The sequence below is a fragment of the Tympanuchus pallidicinctus genome, unplaced genomic scaffold (genome assembly GCF_026119805.1).
Source record: "Tympanuchus pallidicinctus isolate F22 unplaced genomic scaffold, pur_lepc_1.0 scaffold22, whole genome shotgun sequence".
NCBI classification, from domain to species: Eukaryota; Metazoa; Chordata; class Aves; order Galliformes; family Phasianidae; genus Tympanuchus; species Tympanuchus pallidicinctus.
The window spans coordinates 10,208,357-10,228,448 of record NW_026294739.1 but is presented as its reverse complement, the minus strand read 5'-3'; the positions used below and the strand labels follow the sequence as shown (position 1 = coordinate 10,228,448).

At 41.5% G+C, this 20,092-nt stretch overlaps 1 protein-coding gene across 1 annotated transcript; it reads right to left on the bottom strand.

The window, feature by feature from the left end:
• Positions 1-676: 676 nt before the first annotated feature.
• Positions 677-14,492, bottom strand: DIPK2A (divergent protein kinase domain 2A). The gene is made up of 3 exons (XM_052686201.1): positions 13,730-14,492; positions 4,981-5,284; positions 677-4,022 (listed from the first exon to the last, which is right to left on the bottom strand). The coding sequence occupies exons 1-3, from the start codon at positions 14,381-14,383 to the stop codon at positions 3,691-3,693; spliced, it is 1,290 nt and encodes a 429-aa protein (XP_052542161.1). The 5' UTR covers positions 14,384-14,492; the 3' UTR covers positions 677-3,690.
• Between the last annotated feature and the right edge of the window lie 5,600 nt (positions 14,493-20,092).

Genomic DNA, 20,092 nt, shown 5'->3' with positions numbered 1-20,092 from the left:
GCTCACACACATCTAATAAGCAGGAGTCCAGTGGACAGAGGTAGGCTCTCCTCAATGGTTCCCAGTGACAGAACAAGGGGCAGTGGGCACAAACTGGAACTGGAGAAGTTCCATATGAACACAAGGAAAAACTTCTTTACTGCAGTGGTGACAGCACTGGAACAGGCTGCCAGAGACATCGTAGATCCTCCTTCTCTGGAGGAATTCAAAACCCACCTGGATGCTGTCCCATGTTCCCTAACCTATCGTAGGGAACCTGCTTCAGTAGGAGGGCTGGACTCGATCTCCAGAGGTTCCTCTCAACTCCTACATGATGAAGAAGTATCTAGTAAGAAAATACCATGACTTGAAGTTCAAGGCCAGCAGGATTAATCTGGAAATTAATTCTGGAAACTGTTGGAAGAAAAAGAAGCAGCATTTGTTCATGCTCGTTTCTTCGTAAGATTTAATGATCTTGACTGAGCTGGAAAATTCACAAGTTTTCAAGAACTGCAAACCAGCAAATTGAGATTAGAGACAGGAGGATTGCAACCAAAATCAAAACCTCAAGTATTTTTGAGGGTTCGTATTATTTATAGACACAAATTCAAAAGAGAATAGTATTGCTGCAGGTGTTAGTTTCAAATGCAAATGCTTTATGAAAAAAATCCAGAATAAATAAATCAGTAGCATCAAAAGTAATTATGTGTTTATATTATATTACCTGGTAAAATATTCTTCTGAAAAGGCAATGTCAGTGGCAATACAAACTGCTCCAAAGGCAAGGAAAAGTAAAGTTCCTCAAAAAAAGAGGGAAGATACCAAATTAATATGAAAATATTCAATCTTTCATTCCATAAAACAGGAGGGTACAGCTTATCAGGTTGTTTCCAAGAAAATGAGTCCAACTTACAATAATCTTAAAAAGGAAAACATTTCTGACAGATCATTTATGCTTTCAGTCCAACATTCTGCTAGAAGGGTAGGGAGCTGGAGAATGATGCTCCTAGCTGCTGTCACTGACGACCAGGAAGCATTCCACAACACCACAAAGAACGAGTGCTTTGTCTATTTCAGTACAGCCTGGATTAAGTCAATTTTAAAAAAAGAAAGTCGGACAAACCTGAAAATGAGCATCTGAGATGAGGTTCTTAAAGTATTCTTTATTAATATCCTTGGAAGTTGCAGAAACAACTTTCTTGTAATATAAAGGCACAGGGAAACAGTTTTGATAAAATATTCCAATCAAACAGTAACTTACAGTACAAAAGGACAACCGTAATGCACATACAAACCCCAAACACCTCATTCAAAAATATTTCACCGTGCTCATCAATAATGGGCAATGACTAAAAATATAAATTGTTATTGTACAATAAATATCTGATAGGTGCAAACTGACCAAAATTTATTGCTCTCCACAATGTTTTCCCTGTAGTATTTTTTTTCCCCTCCTCTTTTAAGTTCCAAATTCCTTTTATAATCTACTTTATTGACTTGTTTCCGAGGGAACTAAATCTCAAAACAAAGCTGACAGGACATTCTAGCAGTGACAGAACTGCCTCAAGTAGTAACCAGAGCTGGTAGTGTTTTAAAACTTGAACAGTCATACTCCACTCTCTCACTGGGAAATGTGGTGGATGGTTTAATAAAAATTAAAAAAAATAAAATAAAATAAAATCAATTTCAGTGATAAGTCAAGGCTTTTATGGTAGTGTAGTATTACCTAATGCTAGTCTAGCTTCCTCAAATGAGAGGATTTTATGATAAAAAAATTATATGAATGCTCTGACAGCTTATGTCATAGCAAGTAAGTAAAACAGACTTTAAATAGAGGACAGAAATGAAAGACCAAAACTTGCATCGGTCCTTCCAACTTCAGAAAACAATTAAGACAAGAGCTAGGGAGGAAATTAGACTATATAAGCAAAGATGATTTAAAGTGAGAATTCAGAATGCTAACATATCCTTATCTAAGAAATCAAAAGCATTCTGCATCTTCAGATAACAAGAACTCTTAAGCTTTGAGAAAGAAGGACCCATAAGCTTGCTATTTCCCTCACTCTGCACTTGCAGCAATTTGGTAAAGCAACAATTTCCATCAGTCTTCTGATGCAGTACGAACAGCACGCTGACTTGGCTCTTGAAAAATCACCATACGTACAATCTTGCTCAGAATTTTTAGCTTGCATGAAACATTGTTTTACACACACACTTAAGAAATGTTAGTTCTCTTCATTACTGTTACCAGAAGTAACATGCATATGTTTTCTTAAGAGCAATGTTTTATGAATATGACTTCAGGAAAATGATGCATTGTAGTAGTAAAAAAAAAATAAAAATAAAAATTATGATCAAGTAATAAACGGAAAAGCAAGCTTTGAAGTAAGATCTTGTAGCAGGATGTGAGGTTTTTATAACAACAACACTGATTTATCAGAGCAACTTCAGATTTACATACTTCATTAGTTTTAACTGCACTGGAAATAGACAAACTTAGTTCAAGAAAGTATGTCTAGAGTGGATGTTGCTTAATCAACTCAGCTGGTAAACCAAAAGGTGAATATCCAGTAAACTCCACTACAGTTGAATTGAACAGAGTTGGTAACGATGTGAAGCAAATTGCTAACTTTCTGCACATTTTTATTCAAATGAGGGTTTTCTTCTAGTGTAAGCACAGAGTTTTAGAAGCTCTTCAAACAGTGTGGAAGGGACATGGGAATTTGAGTTTTAAGAATTATTAGCTTCAGGGTAGCATTTTTTTCCTTACAATTAGGTTAGGAATGGACAGGCAAAACCATTTTCTTTGGCTTTTGCTCAACTACTCTGGAATAGCAAAATTTTTATTTTTAGTCAAGCTTCTATCCCCAATTCCAATTAGCACAGAATTTTTTTTTTATATTAGTCTTTCCTTAATTCTCAAAGAATGTCTGTTAAATGAAGGTTTGCTCACACTGATTTTCTGAAGAACAGTCACATGAATGTACTGGTATTAAGGATAAGGATTTCGTACAGTAATTACATGAAGTGAAATCTCAAATGGCAGAACTACAAAAGACATCAAACAAGTGTTAATTCAAATGACATCTGTGTTTAAAGTAACCTTAAAAAAAAAATCTAAGCATAATAAACTACAGTGTAAAACCCTCTAAAATTAGACAGTAAACATGGGTATCCTGCACTCACAGTAGGAATGTACTGCACAGCATTAACATGAAAGCCTGTTGAACTTGAAACAATGCAGGCAGCTATATTTACCTGTAAGTAAATGCCACTTCAGGGTGTTTAAAAAAACCAACACAACAGAACACAAAAATGAGACCGTGTCAGGAAATAGGCCTTTAAAACAGGCCGGTCTAACTTGACTTTCCAAGTAAGAACATCAGTTTCACAAAACTGTGATACTAATGCAGTTTTATGTAAAGTACCCTTTGACACACAAGCTGTCAATTAAACTATCAGTCTTTTTTGACCTACTCCCTTTTAAACAGCTTAGGAGAAAAGTCAATAGTAGCTCAAGTTTTAATTCAGTAAGAACCTTGTCTGTTTGCAAAGGAACATTACAATACCACAAAATCTGCGGTATTTAGAAAACCGATAAGTTAGTTTCACTTCTTCATTTTCTCTTTTGAACGCACAAGTTCAAGACTTCACTGCACGTGTCTTTGCAATGGTGTTTTAGCCAGTGTTGCAGAAGATTTTCATCGTGGACTACCTCACATTGTTACTGAGTTGTGCAAGGTATTCACGCAGCTCCTTCGCTGCTTGGAATCTGCCGTATCGCTTCTTTGGGTTGGCACACTCATCCAGCAAGGCCTCGAGCCGCCCATCTTTGGCAATGTCAGCTGGGGGGTCGTGAAGCAGTCCTCCAGAAGTGCCACGCCATGTGGCATGTCTTGATAAAAGGTTCTGACAAATAGCATAATAATTGTGGTCCACAGTGACACGAGTGCAAAGAATCTCTTTTGAGAAGGACAGACAAGCTTCTTTATCGCAGTCATCAAATTTGCTTTCATACCATACATCCCAGTTTTCAGGTTTATCTGTGAAATAAGGAGACAGTTAAAAAAAAATAAAAAGTGAGAGGAGGAAAGAAAGCATCCGGAGCACAATACACGTGTACCATCAGCTTCTTCATTGTTCATTTGGCCATCTCTGTGACTGAGCAATTCAGACATGCTACAAAAGTTAGGTCTCACCTAATATTAAGTGGAGAGAGGAGAAAAAAAAAAAAAAAGGAAAGTATGTTTGTGTGGTCATGAATTCTGAAATAAATGTACTGTGTTCAATACATAAAAATGTTTTCTTTACGGATTCAGACAATTTTTATGTAAGCTCTCTGAAAACATGTAATAAGAAATCCAGTTGCAAACCCAGAGGGATAAGAGTAAAAAAAAAAAAAAAAAAAAAACAACAAAAAAAAAAACACAAGGAAGGCAACTCCAAAATACCCAAAGCAAAAGTAAAATCACTCGGATTACTGCCATAAGCTTTTCAGAGCCTAGAGTTTCATATTCAGTGTCTCCAGCCCTTAGTTTCACAAAGTTTTCCCTATGAGCTTAAAAGCAGCAAAAACCTCACGCAATGCCACTTTGTCAAACATCTCCTGCTGCTGCGGCTTTGAGCTTTTACAGTCAACACAAAGATGAACAAGTTTTCACTATTCAAATTTGGAAAGAGCATTAAAACTCAGATTACCCAGTTCTTCAATTCCATTTTTACAGAGCACCTACATGAACAACTGAAATAGAAGCAGGCTAAAAGTAGTGCATGTCAATTAACTTCAGATAAACTCAACGCTTCGTAACGTTGAACAACTGGTCAAGCTAATTAGTAAGATAACTGTTGAAGAAAGCTAATTTACTAATTTGTAGTCTACTTGTAAAGCTACCTTTTTTTTTTTTTAAAGCATGTACAAATAATATTGCACTCATAGAGAAAGAAGAAAAAAACATGGAGGTGGGTGAAGTAAGGGGAGAGAAAAATAAAAGAAAAACTTACTCTGTCTGATTAATCTTTTGTCTGCTACCAGAACATTTTCTGCATCCACAATGATGACTTTCCCATCTCTTGGTCCAACTGCAAAGTTGTCAAAGCTGACATCAAGGAGGTAGAGTGCAAATTCAAAGTCATTATTTGTCAACTGCTCAGCTATTTCCATTAACTGCCAGGCCAGATCCACTCGTTTCTCCCATGGTGCATTAAAATAGCTCCACAGCTCTTCTCCAACATAATTGACAGCCACCATTCTTCCACACGCTCCTAAGTACTTTGCGAATGGCCAACCCTCATCAGATGGGAAACTCTAGACATAAAAAGATATTTTTGAAATTTTCATTAATACAAAACAGCTTATACTTTAACAGGCTGTTTGATCAAATCTAGAAGAGATACCTGTGAATGACCAGTAACACTAGCAGTAAGTTCATTTCCACATACGTCTAGGTTTTCAAGGGAAAGAAAAAAACATGACAAAAATATATTTGAGCAAGAAACGTTGCTAGACTGTTAGAGAGAAAAGCTTTGGAAGACCTGACAAAACATCAAGTTTTTTTTACATAGGCCTCTGTACACATTCTTCCACCAAGCATCTTTAATGCTTGATCTACGTCCACTGTAGTGAGAAGTACACTCCCTGAAAATATCATTTTGCTTCTAATGTTTTTAATTACAACTTTTCTTTTTAATAACTTAGTAGAATGAACAAAGTGCATCTCGCCGTTTCTGCTCTTCCCCTCTTCCCATTTTCCCCAGTTGATTGGATTTCCTCTGAGGATCCTCTCACTTGAAGATTTCACAGGAAGGATTACAGAACAGATTAAGGTATAAGAGAAAGATTAGGGTTTTACACCTCTAGCAGCCTTAACAATCTACCTCTTAATTCCTACATGTATACTCTGTGTGTGTATTACACAAAACCACATAAAATGATATCAAAAATAAGAAGTCTCCATTAGTAACTTTCTTGAGGTTAATACAAAAAACAGCCATTGCGCACTAACAGTAATAAAAAGACAGTGTATTTTCATGTTTCAGTTGTGCTGAATGTGCCCTAAAGCTTCAGTGTAAGCCGACTAGTGTTTAAAAGATATCCTCTGTATTACGGATCAGAAAAAAAACCAAAAATACTAAGTTCAATGTTAAATGCTGTGCACTCAGGACTTCTTTAAGAATATAACATACACTAATTTCAAATATTTAGAAATTGTACTGTGTGCCCACACGGCTCAAGATTTCTTCTACAGAATTTTCACGGAAATTTCTGTGGCCAATCTTGTATCTATGGTACACATTAAAAAAAATATATATATTAAAACCATGATTAAGATTTATTCTTCACCTATTTTGTCAACTTCTGCAACTGCAATGGCAATTACAGAAGACAATTTTAGAAGAACTATTTACCATTACAATGAAGTACTTTTATTCTGCCTTCAAACACTTACATATCACAAAAAAATCTTTAAGACAGCTCTTTCTTATTTGCTCAAAAGGACATCGAATCCACGTTAGTAACAGAATAGGCTGAAAGCCTGTATCTGGACTTCTGCTCTGTTCTGACCACTTGCGCTACTCACAGAGATAAACCCAGTCATGAAGAGCCCTGAGGATGCTACAGAACTAATCTGATATGTCCAAAGCTAGTATGGTTGCTTTCAAGCTGTAACAACATGTAATTGAGCAGAATTAAACCTCTCTCACTTACTGAATCTGCTATGCAATAACGGTGACATTATCCAGTCTTCAGCTTTTCATCTGCAGCTTCAGGGAAATTCATGACAGTGGCAAGTTACATGCAAATGCTCACCAGTTCAAGGCAAATCAAGTGATACTCAACATGAGAAGAATGGGTTTGTTTTGTGGTTTAAAAAAAAAAAAAAAAAAAAACACCAAAAATAGTAACATTCCCACAAGTAAATACCTCCTTTCTTATTCCACAAAGCGATATAATGAAAATACACACCAAGAAATGCCTTCAAAACAACATTTTGTGTACTTTTATCATTACTATATTCAGTCCTGGATCAAAACAAGTCCCAATGCATCTTTATATTGTATAGCAATACAAACAAGTGTTGTCCATCACGAAACTGCTTACAAAGGAACTCACTCAAAAAGAAGCCACAAGGAGTTGGTGCTAATTGATAACCTGTAGGGAATTCCCAGTGAGTTTTTCCTTCCAGTGAGTGGGATCAAGTGGCAAGACAGCAAATTCTAAGTACTGACTGCTTGTACAAACCAGGAAATTCCTGATAGCTTAGGATCAAGAAGGCCCAAACCTGCATTATTTAACCTGCAAGCATGCAAGCCTACTATCTGTAGACTACTTTTATAAAAACAGATTTGTACCCTGAATTGGAGAAAACTGACCTGCTTCTCTGATCAACACAAGTTTAAGTGATTTAACCCAACACAAAACGTTCATGTTGCTCCATTTTAGCAGCACTCAGCGGTAAGTTCAACCGCTACAGCAATTATACCCAAGTCTTTTTATTCAGGATCGATTTTGGACCACTCTACTCCTTTTCTTCTACCTTTCTCCTCTCCTATATTCCAGTCTTGCTGTTTGCTTTTGCCTCTCTTCCCAAATCCAAGTTCAATCACCACGAGCTGATCATGGCAAAGGGCACATCTCCATCAAAAGGAGATTTTTTGCATATTCCTCCCACTTGCATCAAGTACAGTCACTTCAAACCCCTTCTTTGCTTTCTGAGGAAAGCAGTGTAGCTGGTACTTGCTGGGCTGATGCTGAGTTGGACCAGTAGCCAGATCCAGCTCATGACATCACACTACTACTGAAAAACAGATGGAGGCGGCCTGAATGGCCAGGTGCAGAAGAGAGGAAGAGCTAGAGGACTACTTCCTACCAGTAGCAGGGATTTATGTAATGGATTAAACAGATTTCAGAAGTACAGCATTATCCACATAGGTGCACTTACCTTCAAAACATATCTACTATGCTTCCTGTGTTGCTAAATACGCTAAATTTCATTTCACAGAAGAAATTCCTGGAGGAGTTTTATTTTGAAATAAGCTTCCCAAACAATACCACACGCCATACTGCTACACAGATGTATTTGCAACTCTGTGGCAACAAAAAGATCTTTTGACATCAGAAGTACAGGGAATCCTGCCAACATCTGCACATGTACAAACAACATCTCTGCTTTGGCTCCCCTCCAACTGGCACACAACAGCCACATCTACACTTCATTACCCAGGCCAGTAGCCGAAGAAGGGGATAAAAATATGTACAAGTGCCCCATTCAGTACTTTTATATTCACTCCATGAATTTGACAGGAATATCAATGAAGAATAGACCTGCTGTTTTCTAAGTAGAGATGTTTAACTTTTCATGCTTTAAAAAATGAAGTAGCACATTTCTGCTGAAGATCGTAGCTACCTTTTTTCTTTTTTTAAAGATGTATTACCCTTCTGAAAGCCAGTAAGATGCAAACACAGAACTGTACGGTTGTTAAATGCTGCTTCCATGAACAAGAAGCACTGAGAAACAAGAATAATACACAGCAGCCAGAAATCCCACATTTGGGCACAGTTGCAGACAACATAGATTTTACTTTAGTTCTCAAGCTGCTAGTAGCGTAAATATTTGATTAGGTCACATTGTACTTGAACACATAGAAAACTGCTTAATTTGACAATTAAGATTACATATGCTCTTGCTCACAAGAAACAGCTACCTGATAAATTGATCTACAACACCAATGCACCTGCTGACATCTTTGAATATACAGGTAAACGCTGGGAAAACCACAGTTACATCCCAGCGTTTAAAAATACAGCGCTGTAAATGAAAGCCTACAACAAGCAGCTTAATAGTTCTCCCTCATTAAAACTGTCATCTTGCTCTTCATACAGCAAAGTGAATAATTTTCTAACAGAGAGATGGCAAACAGTAAATACAACAAAACTCCTGACGCCTTCATTCCCAATGATACACATCAAAAAGTTTTTTCCATGCCCTGAATAGTTACATCTCACCAAGCAAAACTGAGCAAGCCCTGCCAAAGGAACAAAAGGCACTTTGTCCCTCAAAGAAAGTATTGCTCTCATGTCTTTAAAAAAAGAACAAGCAAAAAAAAAAGCCGTAGTCTAGGAAGAAATCTTAAGGATTAATACGGTGAATCCATCATTTCACTGCAGAATAAAACACACTATTAATGCATTTGTCTGCCTCGCTTCCATCTGTCTACGCACAAGACGACATGCAACTGCGCCACTGCTTTGAACACAGCACTGTGAACTGGGGCCTGCAGCAAAGGCTCGGCAGCTTGAGGCCAACAAGGCCCACTGTAGTCTGCAATAACACAAAACCTCACAGAATTACACACATGAAAGAATAACAGTTTATCGTAATCAAGCATATAATTCACTTGAATAAATAAGTCTCAAAAAAAAAAAAAAAAAAAAGCCAAAACAGTTTGTGACAATTGAGACCTTGAGCTGTTTTTCTACTTTAGCGTTAAAAAATACAGCTTTTCATTTTCCGGAGTGCTCTAAAAGACAGCAAAGACAGCGTACATCACCACCCACTTTTATATAAAGTTTAGTTTCGTGTTTAAAAAAAACAAAACAACAGAGTATGTACACAGAGAGCTACACCTTAAAGATGACCAAATTAATAGAAGAGATGCAAATATGCAATACAGTGGGGAGTCTTCTTCCTGCTTGCCATTACTCTGAAGATCCTGATGGCAAAGGACCTCTCCGTAATGCCTTGGCTAGAATTATCTCACTGAGCCAAACCTGCCCAGGTATGAGCTGGTACAGCCACCAGAGTAACGTGCCACTCCTCTAAAGGAAAAGAATTAGTTCTCTCTCACAAAGTGCTGTTGATTTTGCAGCGTAAACAGAAGTAGGGCTCATATTAGTCACCAAGGCAAATAAGTACAGCCCTGAAGCCACGCAGACCTGGAGATCAGACTGCACAACGCGACTTCTCAGACCTAAAGAAGGTCAAAAAGCAGTCTAAGAAACAGATGCTTTCTACTGTCATGCCATGCATGATTTGCATTTTAGAAGCTCTGGATTCAAATGTATTTGCGAATGCTAGTGAGTGTAATGAAGACTATTTACTACTCAACTACATGCCACATAATTTAATGTTCATCTGAAGTTCCCACAGCAGTTGAGCATATTTGAATGCGCTTCTGTTCCACATTTGTGGCACTGAAGGACTCAGCTAGCAGCACGGTGGGAGTGGGATGACGGCTGGACGACACGACCTTAGTGGTCTGTTCCAACCCTCATGATTCTGTGATACTATCTGTCACTACTAAAGACTAAGCACTACTGTGTCAAAACATCAGTATGAGCCAAGAAATAAATCGGATGCTTGGAAGTTCACTATAAGACACACAAAGCAGCACAGATAAGCACCTTGAAGCCACACGTGGTATTTAACATACTAATTATCTGTCAAAAAAGCACCGAAATTCAGCCATGACAAAAGCCTGGAATGCACCAGGCATTACAACTGGTTGGCACTGCAGCAACAATTAGACCAGAACTGCAGAACATAACCTACTGCTAGTGCAGAGTCCAGGAAAAAGCTGCAGAAATGCACTTTGCCTATAGTTCACAGCCAACTTCTATAACTGTAAATATATAAGGGCCAGCAAAAAAAATAAATAAATAAAAAATAAGCACAGCCCACAGATGACTCACAAGCATTTTATTTACTTTTAACTGCACTGTTTGCATAGGGTGATTCCTCTGAAAAAGAGAGTGAACCCACTGTCCTGTTAGCCATGCTGCAGCACTGCAGGACCTGCCCTAACTGCACTGGGGCCACAGTTATGAAGACATATGGGTCAGTTTTGATAGCAGAAGAGTAAAGTTTCCTTCACTACTCGCCACGCATCCTTACTGAATAAACAGCCATTTCTACTGAAAACACAGTTTTCTAAGTTAGAAGCAATTTCCCACCTCAGCAGTTACAGCACAGTCAGTTTCCCAAGCACTCTCTGCCTTTCTCCTCTCCTCTGCCTCTACACACAGGACTCAGGATCTTGTTGCTGGCCTCATGTGTGAGACAACACGTGCTCCCTGCTCACAGCATCCAAGCAACAGCAACTTTTGGTTCTCTGTTGTCTGAACAAGTTGTCCATATTTACATCAACTACTGCTTCAAGTGCATCAACTCAATGTTTACGTTTATGTAATGGTACGTTTTGAAAGACTATATGAATAACCCTTCACATATAGCTTATTTCATTTCAACGTGAATTCCGATTAAAAAAAAAAGGTGAGATTTAGTGAGATTCTACAAAAGTAAAAAATAATAACTTACTACTAAGGAAAGACAAACTGTGGGTTATTCTTCACTGAACACACATATGCAGCTGCTTAACAAACATTAACATGAACGCCATAAAAAAAAAACGTATCTTAAGACTGCAGTAAGTAGTCCACACACGACTACGATGTTTCATACTACTGCCCACCACCTTCCAACAGAAGAACGTCATGCTCTTCTATCAGGTGAGGCTACAGACTCATCTGCAAGCTTATTCCAGGAAAAGCTCTACACCAATTACGACCACACAGTTCTGCAGGCACTGCCACTCAGAAGCGACCATGGTCCACACTTTAGGCTTCCAGCTCAAAATCTTTCATTTTAAAAAAGTTTCTGATGAAAAAATTCCTAAGTTATTAGCTGTGACAGATAAGTAAACTGACTTTTCAATCACTGTCTGCTCCTATCTGGTTGGTGCTAAAATTAAATAACAAAACTGTAAAGCACTAGATATCACTCAGGTTTGCTTTCTTGGAAGCAGCTGACTTTTAGAAGAAGCCTCTGGTCTCATTCCCATGCCAGTATCTGCCTTCATCAATCATGCAGAAAGTATGCCATGAAGCATTTCACATATCTTACGTATAAATGGAAGCAAACTGCTCGGTCATTTATCACTTCTGGAAAATAACCTCTCATACAGAGCACTGCATCTTGCTGTTACAAAAGCTGCGTAACACAGAGTTGTGTATAATGTGCTCCCCTGGCAAGGGCTGGAAAAAGAGTTGTGTGACGTATGGTATAAATGAGAAAAATTGATTCAGGTTACATACGTAAGATACATTACTCCTGATTGAAGGAAGGCATTCAAACCTTCATTACCCATCATCAAAGCTGCTGAATGTGCCTCTGCAGAATACATTAAATTTACCAAGTTTTGCAACACACAAAACTGGTCCAACGTTGCCCAAGAACATTTTCCAGGATACTCTCATCTATCAACATTTCCAACACTCTACAAAACACTTCTTATTTGATTACAGGTAACAGAACCATACCACACTCTGAACTGGCAAGGATTGCCTTGCCTCCCACCAATATGACCTGCTCTGCTCTCAGCAGCACTCTGAGTAAGACAAATGGTGAGCAGAGCACTCCTTAAGCTCCACATGCAGAGGTTTTTCATCTCTTCAGCTGATTTGCCTGAAAACCTCAAGGCTTATCTATATTTAGTAAAGAGCTGACATAAACGAACCAGTGCTTCCCACTGCCTGGGACCCAGCCCTGAACAGTCAGCGACACAACTATGCCATCTACTTGGTCTCTAAGGACTGCACCGCCCCTGCAAATTACGAAGACGATGACTTTTCGCAGGAAAGAGACTCTTTACAAAGAAGCTTTCTGCAGCCATCTAGGTATAGGATCGTTGTGCTGGAACATGTGCTCAAACACCCTAAGTTGTATGAAGCAGCCAAAACAATGTGATTCCCAAACCACATCCAAATACACTCAGCAAAGCAAGACAGTTTACACTTTCCTTTTTAAAGTGGAGTTTCCTTACTACACTTAGGAGCAGCTACCAGACTATGCCTTTTGTGCCCTGAATAGCAAGCCGGGAATTGGGGGGAAAAAACAAACCAAGTGCTGCAGATAGAAAGGCCAAAGGGAAGAGCACATGCTACCCTGAAATATATTTTTAATTAAGCACAGTTCATAAATGCCATCTTTAGAAATGAACCAATAAATGAAGGTGCTGGAGGCAGAACCTGCAGCCCTGCTTCTTGGGCACTGGAAGTTTTTTGGCTTCCTCACTAGGGAAAAAGTGGGTGTGTGTAACAGCAGACACACAGTGATGCTCTCACACACACTTGCAAATATTCTCTTTGGAATACATCAGTTAGAAGCACGGACAGCTCGGCAGGCAGACAGCACAGCTCCAAGCCCAACGTGTGCAGCGAGGGCGGGCCTGGAGATCGTCGGCAGAGCTCTAAGCCAAAATATAAGGGAAGGGGAGGCTGCCAGCCACGAGCAGGTACGTACAGCTGGGTGTGCCACAGAGCGCAGTGCTATATCGTCAACTTTGACCTAAAAAGATGAATGAAATGCAAAATTTAGGTGATGTACTGAAGTCCATATATACTGCCCGTGTAACAGCAAGTAAGCAGGGCTCTTAAATATACAACGCAGGAAGCACAACTGCTGAGAGGTGAGTGCTATCTCGTTTGCTGCTCCATCTTTCAGCTAGGAAACACACATTTTGACTGCCAAAAACGCTAGATCCGTATTCAGCTCCGAGAAGAACACAAGGCAGCAGGGCTCAGCTTCGCACGAGGCGAGCACAGGAGCACTAAAGCACGCAGAGCCCACGGCCGCCGGCGACCCCCGGCCCCGCCGAACCGCCGCCCGAAGCGCGGCCCGCATCACCGCCCCGCGCTCAGAGAGGCGACGAGGAGGACGAAGCCCAGAGGCGCTCCCGCCCGCCGGCCGCTCACCTGCAGCACCAGCGGTTCGGGGTTGAAGGCGAGGGTGATGAGGAGCTGCATGCGCTCCGAGTCCTTCAGGTTGCGCAGCAGGAAGCTGCCCGAGTCCTTGGTCTCGGCGTAGCGGCGCACCAGGCGGTCGAGCAGGCGCTGCGAGGGGCAGTGCACCAGGTCGGACCAGCCCTCCACGGCGTCGGGGGTGAGCAGCCGCACGTCGCCGTTCAGGCTGGCGAACTCGGTGGCGTGCAGCGCCTGCAGCAGGTCGCAGCGCCCCCTGCCGGTGGCGCGCCGGCAGATCTTGGCGTCGATGTCGGCCAGCTCCTGCGCCGAGCCCAGGCGCTTCAGCACGACGCGGCGGCTGCCCTCGCGGGGCTCCCCGTAGCGCGCGAAGTACACGTTCTTCACGTTGAAGAAGTCGAAGAGGCGCAGGCGGCCCCAGCTCTCCAGGCGCAGCTGCCCGTTGAGGAACTTGCGGCACCAGCTGGTGCCCCAGCAGGCCGGGCACTTATTGAGCTGCAGGAAGCGCCGCTCCGCCAGCTCGTTGCGCTGCAGCGAGGCCAGTAGCGAGTGCGTGTTCAGCACCAGCGCCGCCGCCAGGCTGCCCAGCACCGCCAGCTTCACGTAGCGGTACAGCCGCCCCAACTTCAGCGACACCAGCCGCAGCATCGTCCCGGCCGCGCCGGGCCCCCGCCGCCCTCCCTTCCTCCGCGCCGCGGCTCCGGCACCACTAAACTCCGCGCCTCGGCGCCCGCCCGATAAAAGGCGGCCAAGTTACTGAGGGGACGGCGGGCGGGGGAGGGGAGGGGAGAGGGGGAGGCGCCAGCGGCCCGCCGGCCCGCGAGGCCACGCCCCCCGAACGAGGCCGCGCCCCCGAGGGAGGAGCCCCGCTACAGCCGCCGCCGCCGCGGTTCTCCTCCCGCCGCCGCCCCCGCCCACCCGGGGCCGCGAGCGACGTCCCGTCTTCGCGCGCTCTCGCTGACGGCGGGAGGCGGGGCTCGCGGGGGCCGCGCGCGCGCCGAGGTAGAGGCGGGGGGCGGGGCCGAGCGACCCTCCCGTTTGCCCCCTCCCGCCCCACCGCCCTTCTGCGCCGGCCGGGTCGGGGCGAGGGGTCGGCGGTGCGGCCGCCATGCGGATCGCCTCCTCCGGCTGCGGTCCCAGTGCGAGACGCTTGCTATCTGCCCGCGGGGCACAGCCTGTCCGGAACGGCGCGGTTCGCACGGCCGCGACGCCGCGCCCGCCCTTCGGCGCGCAGAGGGCGCGCGCCGTTCCCGCCCACCGCTGCTCGTCGCTGCCGCTCAGCGGCGCCTCAGGGATCGCTGCCCCTCCCGGGGTGCCGGCCGGGACCTCGCCCTGAGGGGCGGCACCGGCTGATGGTGCTGTCGGAAGGGAGAGCGAGCGCAGAGGTTCGTGCGGCAGAACGCTGTGATTTACACACGGCGGACCGCACGCGGAGGTTCGGTTTGCTGGGGCCGCGGGATGGAACATGTGATCGTTGGCAAAGTGTGTCGGAGTGCTGTTTTCCAGTGACTTCATTTCCATGATTTAAGTACGTAAATATTGGAAGTACGTTTGTATTTTTGCAGTATCACACTGTGTACTCTTTTGCCATCTGTATCCCTGCTAAAGCAGGTTTCCTATGGTAAGTCACACAGGAAGGCATCCATACCTCTCGGGGCAGCCTGTTCCTGTCCCTATTACTCTCACCATGTTCCAGTTTTTGCCCATTGGCCCTTGTCCTGTCATTGAACACCACTCAAAGGAGCCTGGCCCCATTTCACTCCTCCACTTCAGATGTTCATAAACACTGATGTGTGTAAAACATCTTCCAGGTGTCCGTGTGTACAAATTTTGCCACTAAGCTAAATATCTGCAGTGCATGTGCGCCTCTGGGGTGTGTCACACCCATCGCATGCCCAGTCTTGTGAAATGCTGTTGCAGGAAAGGACCCTTAAAGGCCATCTGGTCCAATTCCCTGCACTGAACAGAGACACCCACAGCTCCATCAGGTGCTCAGTGTCCCATCCAGCCTGACCTTGAGTGTCTCCAGGGATGGGACACTCTTCTCTGGACAATCTGTGCCAGTTCTTCACTAATTTATCTATTACATCACAATAAATAAATAAATAAATAAATAAATAAATAAAAATTAAAAAAAAATCTAGATATGAATAAATATAATGAATTGACATTTATTTTCTACTTTAATCACTTGATTCTTACTTCTCATGTGCTCTGTTGTAGTGAAACAGCTCGATTCTTCTGAATAATAACAAAACGTTTTAGTGCTCACTACATCAAAACATTTTTCGAAATACAAATAATCATAAATAAATCTGCCGTTTCTAAAAAATTCAGAAAACTTGTTCCGAGGTACAACGGTAGTCATGGGAGTTTGGGAGGAGTCTTTCTGAGAGCTAAAGGAAGGCTGCCTTTTTAATACAGTGTAGCTGTAATTCAGAATTACAAGTTTTGCTTGAGAATGAAAAATGAAAAAGCTGAGGCAGATTAAGTAAGAAAAAGCAAAGGAAGGAGAATACTTGGTTGAAAAACTAATTATTCAGTAATGATCTATGTAGCTTGTAACTTATAAAGCATGATTTGTGAGTGATCCATTTCAAGGCAGGAGGGGAATCTGTTTCAAATTGCAGGGGAATGCAAAGAAGACTAGATAATTCACTATAATATATGTATTTCAAGATCTGTTTTTCTAGAGTTGCCTTCACTCTTCTAAGTTCAAAATAAACTACAGTAGTTTTTCTGTGAAGGCTTCATTATATATGACAATGTGATTCATCACAGATTCCAGTGACTGGAATGAGAATACAGACCATCAGCAGAGAGCAAGTGTGTGAAGTTCTGTGACACAGCAGGTTAGTGTAGTTACACAGCTCTTCGCAGTAGCTCAGTAGGAAGACCTCTGTTCCACATTATGAAGTGTCATTCTAACAGTTACCTGCTATTGCTGGCTCCATATATGTATTTTTTTTTAATTGTCTTCCATAAAAATGCTGGGTTGAAGTTAGGCATAGACCTTTAATGGGAGCAGACATCATATGTTCGCATTGTTTTCAGATGCATCAAGAGGTATCACGGAAATCACAGACCGTGTGGCTATGGGGAGGACTTTCAGTCAGTATCTAGCAGAGCGATTTGAAAGACTTGGGTAAATCCAAGCATTTTCTCTCTATAAGAGCAAAGCAAACAACTGTCCCAAATTTAAGCTATTTGGAATCCAAAAATTCTATGCAAAGGGCTGATAACAGACTCTGGCATACTAGGGTGCTTAATTCTGAGTTCTTCTACTTCAAACTACAGAATGAGCGGCTGTCCAAAATGACAGCTATCTCAAAATCCTTGCAGATAATGGATATGGAGTGTCCCATTGTGTTTTCTAAATTGTTCTTTATTGATTCATTTCCACACTGAATCACATAACCACCTTGCAGCTTTCAAAATAGGGATGATCGTGACTTTTAACCAGACAAGTCTGACAGACGTGCCTGGAAGAACAACTACTGTAAATTCTGCACATTCATAATCAGAGTTCACTTATTTCCATTCTGTGCCTCAGACTTACTGCACAGATGTCATTCAGAAGCATGCGCCAGAGGAATGGCTGAAATTCCTGAGTATTTTGCCTCACTAGAGGATACCTTCAGATATCTATATTCAATATCCTCAGGCATCTTTCAAATTTGATCTCTTGTCAGAAAAAAAAAAAAGTACATATTTGAAGAAATCTGGATATATGATTAGGTTGTGTAATCTATGTGTCCATCCATCCATCTGTTCCAGCTCTCTTAGAGACCAAGAGAAAGGGATGCTGCTCACAGCTGCCTGTGAATATGTAGCATAACTGCTGTTCTGTATTCTATTTTCAGCAGAATCAAAAATTATTTTATTGCTCTGAACTGCTTACAGTACAGCAAAATGAAATCAGCATGTGATTCTGGACAAATATTACCCCAAAAGTGTTCTACAGTAATCTATTCTATGAGAGATGGGAGGGAATATCCTTCTTTAGTCAACTGCAGTAAACTGGTGTTTTAATGCAATTTTAATTCCTGCTTAGAGTACAAGCAAAAATGATAAATAAGCAACAAGGTTACTTTTTCCATAAATAATCAGCACATTTTGAAGTGACTTGAAATCTGTGCACATAACACCACAGTACGTGTGGAAACATAACACAATTACTGGCTCTGTACAATTATTGCCTTGAGCAGCTTGGCATTTTTCCCTCAATTTCTTTTTCCTTTTAATTTGTAAATATTATGCTTATAACAGCTGAATAACATTAGAAGTTATTTTGCTGAATCAACATCAAGCAAATGCGCTCTATCATCATGACATGCACATTTGCTGATTCCAGCACTGAACCTGAACAACAAAATCGACAAAAGAATGCTTAAATTCTCCTTTCCCCACATCTTCAAATATAAATCAAGGATGTGCATTGTTTTTCCCTTAAAAGTCAACATCTATCTTCACTCTAATTTCATGCAGATTGTTCTTCATAGTGGTGGGACAAGAAGGCTGGAGTGTTACTGTGTGAAGTCTATTTATATATTTTTTTCTCATGTGAATTTTAAAACCTCACAAAGAATTATTTAATGTTTTAATCTTCAGAGTTTGCACAACAGCTGGACAGTAGTTTTCCATAAAGACAGAAGACCTTTTCTTTCAGTACAGAAATTTTGCTACCTTTACTTATAGATTGATTTTGTTTAGTTCTATGTATAAGTACTTGATAAATTACTCTGAGGGGTTTTTAATTATTATTACTTTTTCTTTCTGTTTACCATTCATTCATAAAGTTGCAGGTTTTATATTATAGTGATCAGAACTTTCACAGCATGGAAATTTGCTTCCTAAAGGTATTCCTTTTGTGTTGTTTTATACACAAAGAAACCTGATAAGACTGTACCAAAATTTATAGATTACTGATTGGCCATTAACTTGGAATCAATGAATTGTCTTGATCCTGAAGTTAATGATTTCAAATGATTGTTTTATAATTAATTACACAGATTGCAAGAAAGGAAACCTTCCTCTGCCCGGGGCAGGGAGTGCCTGAAAAAATAGCCCTGGAGCCACAGCTACAGCAGCACAGTGGGCCTGCTGCATCATTTTTTGGGTGAAGTCTGACCAAAATCACTGCTGTGATCAGCAGGTGAGCCTGTGCAGCAATCCTGGGAGAGATGCTATGGGCACAGCCACGCTTCTGGTTGCTCTGTGGTCACACTGTGAGCTGAGAAATTCTGGCTGAGTAAAGCTCCCCAGAATTGTTCTGAGTCACGTGTGATCAGTGTGAAAGTTTCGATGGCAGCAATTCATAATCCAGAGAGCCTGGGGACTGTAGAGACCAGGAGGTCCTGATATGCTGCGTAGTATTTCATTTATAAATGAGAGAATACTGCACCTGAGGGCTGGCAGTAATTAGAGATTACCTGAACGTTCTGCATGCTGTAGTCCCTTCTGCAGGCATGCTGTGCATTTGTGGAAGCTTCCTGCAGAGTTAATGATAATCAGTTTCCCGATGCACTGAGTAGGATGTATGTGCTGCTCAGCTGTTGGGATTGGGGCAATGCAGCCTTTCTGAGGGTTGTTTTTACAGAATCTAGAATTTTAAATATAACAAACATTCTCGTAGCCAAAAACATTCATGATGTACTGGATACGGGTGGTCTTGTGTGGAGCCAGGAATGGGACTCAATAATCCTTATGGGTCCCTTTCAACTCAGGATATTCTGTTCTATCCCTGGAAAAAAAACCCAACAACCAACTCTAATTTACTCTCCCAAATTCTTGCAGTGGTGACTGTCCATCTTATAATAAATAGTGCAAATCTGTAATGCAGGAAACCACATCAATGCAGTTGGCAACTTTTGCATTCTTCTTTAAGAAAGTCACTATTATTACAAATGAATCTCCCAGTGACTATGGCAAGGTATTGCTATGGCAACCATCATCCACAACAGCAGCTGCTCACTTTTCATTGCTGCTGCGTATATACATTAAAAATGACAATGTCTCTCTTTTCAATTTTATTGTTTAACATTAACATTTCAGAAATAACACATGTAATGTCCAATGAAACCCATTTATGGGTTACATTTATTTAGTTTATCAGTGTTAGTCTTAGAGTTGTTGAGAATTAGCTAAAGCCACAGCTTTCATATGATTTTGTGCCATGAGAAATTAATGCACAAATGATAACACAACAAAGTTCCTTCTATACTGTTTCATCATATACAACAGAGAAAAAGATTTTCCAGTAACCCAGTTTCAGAAAATCTATTTATTTTTAATCTTAGTGTTTTTATACTAATTACAGTCAATAGTTATTAAGTGGTTTTCCTCCCCTGACAATCT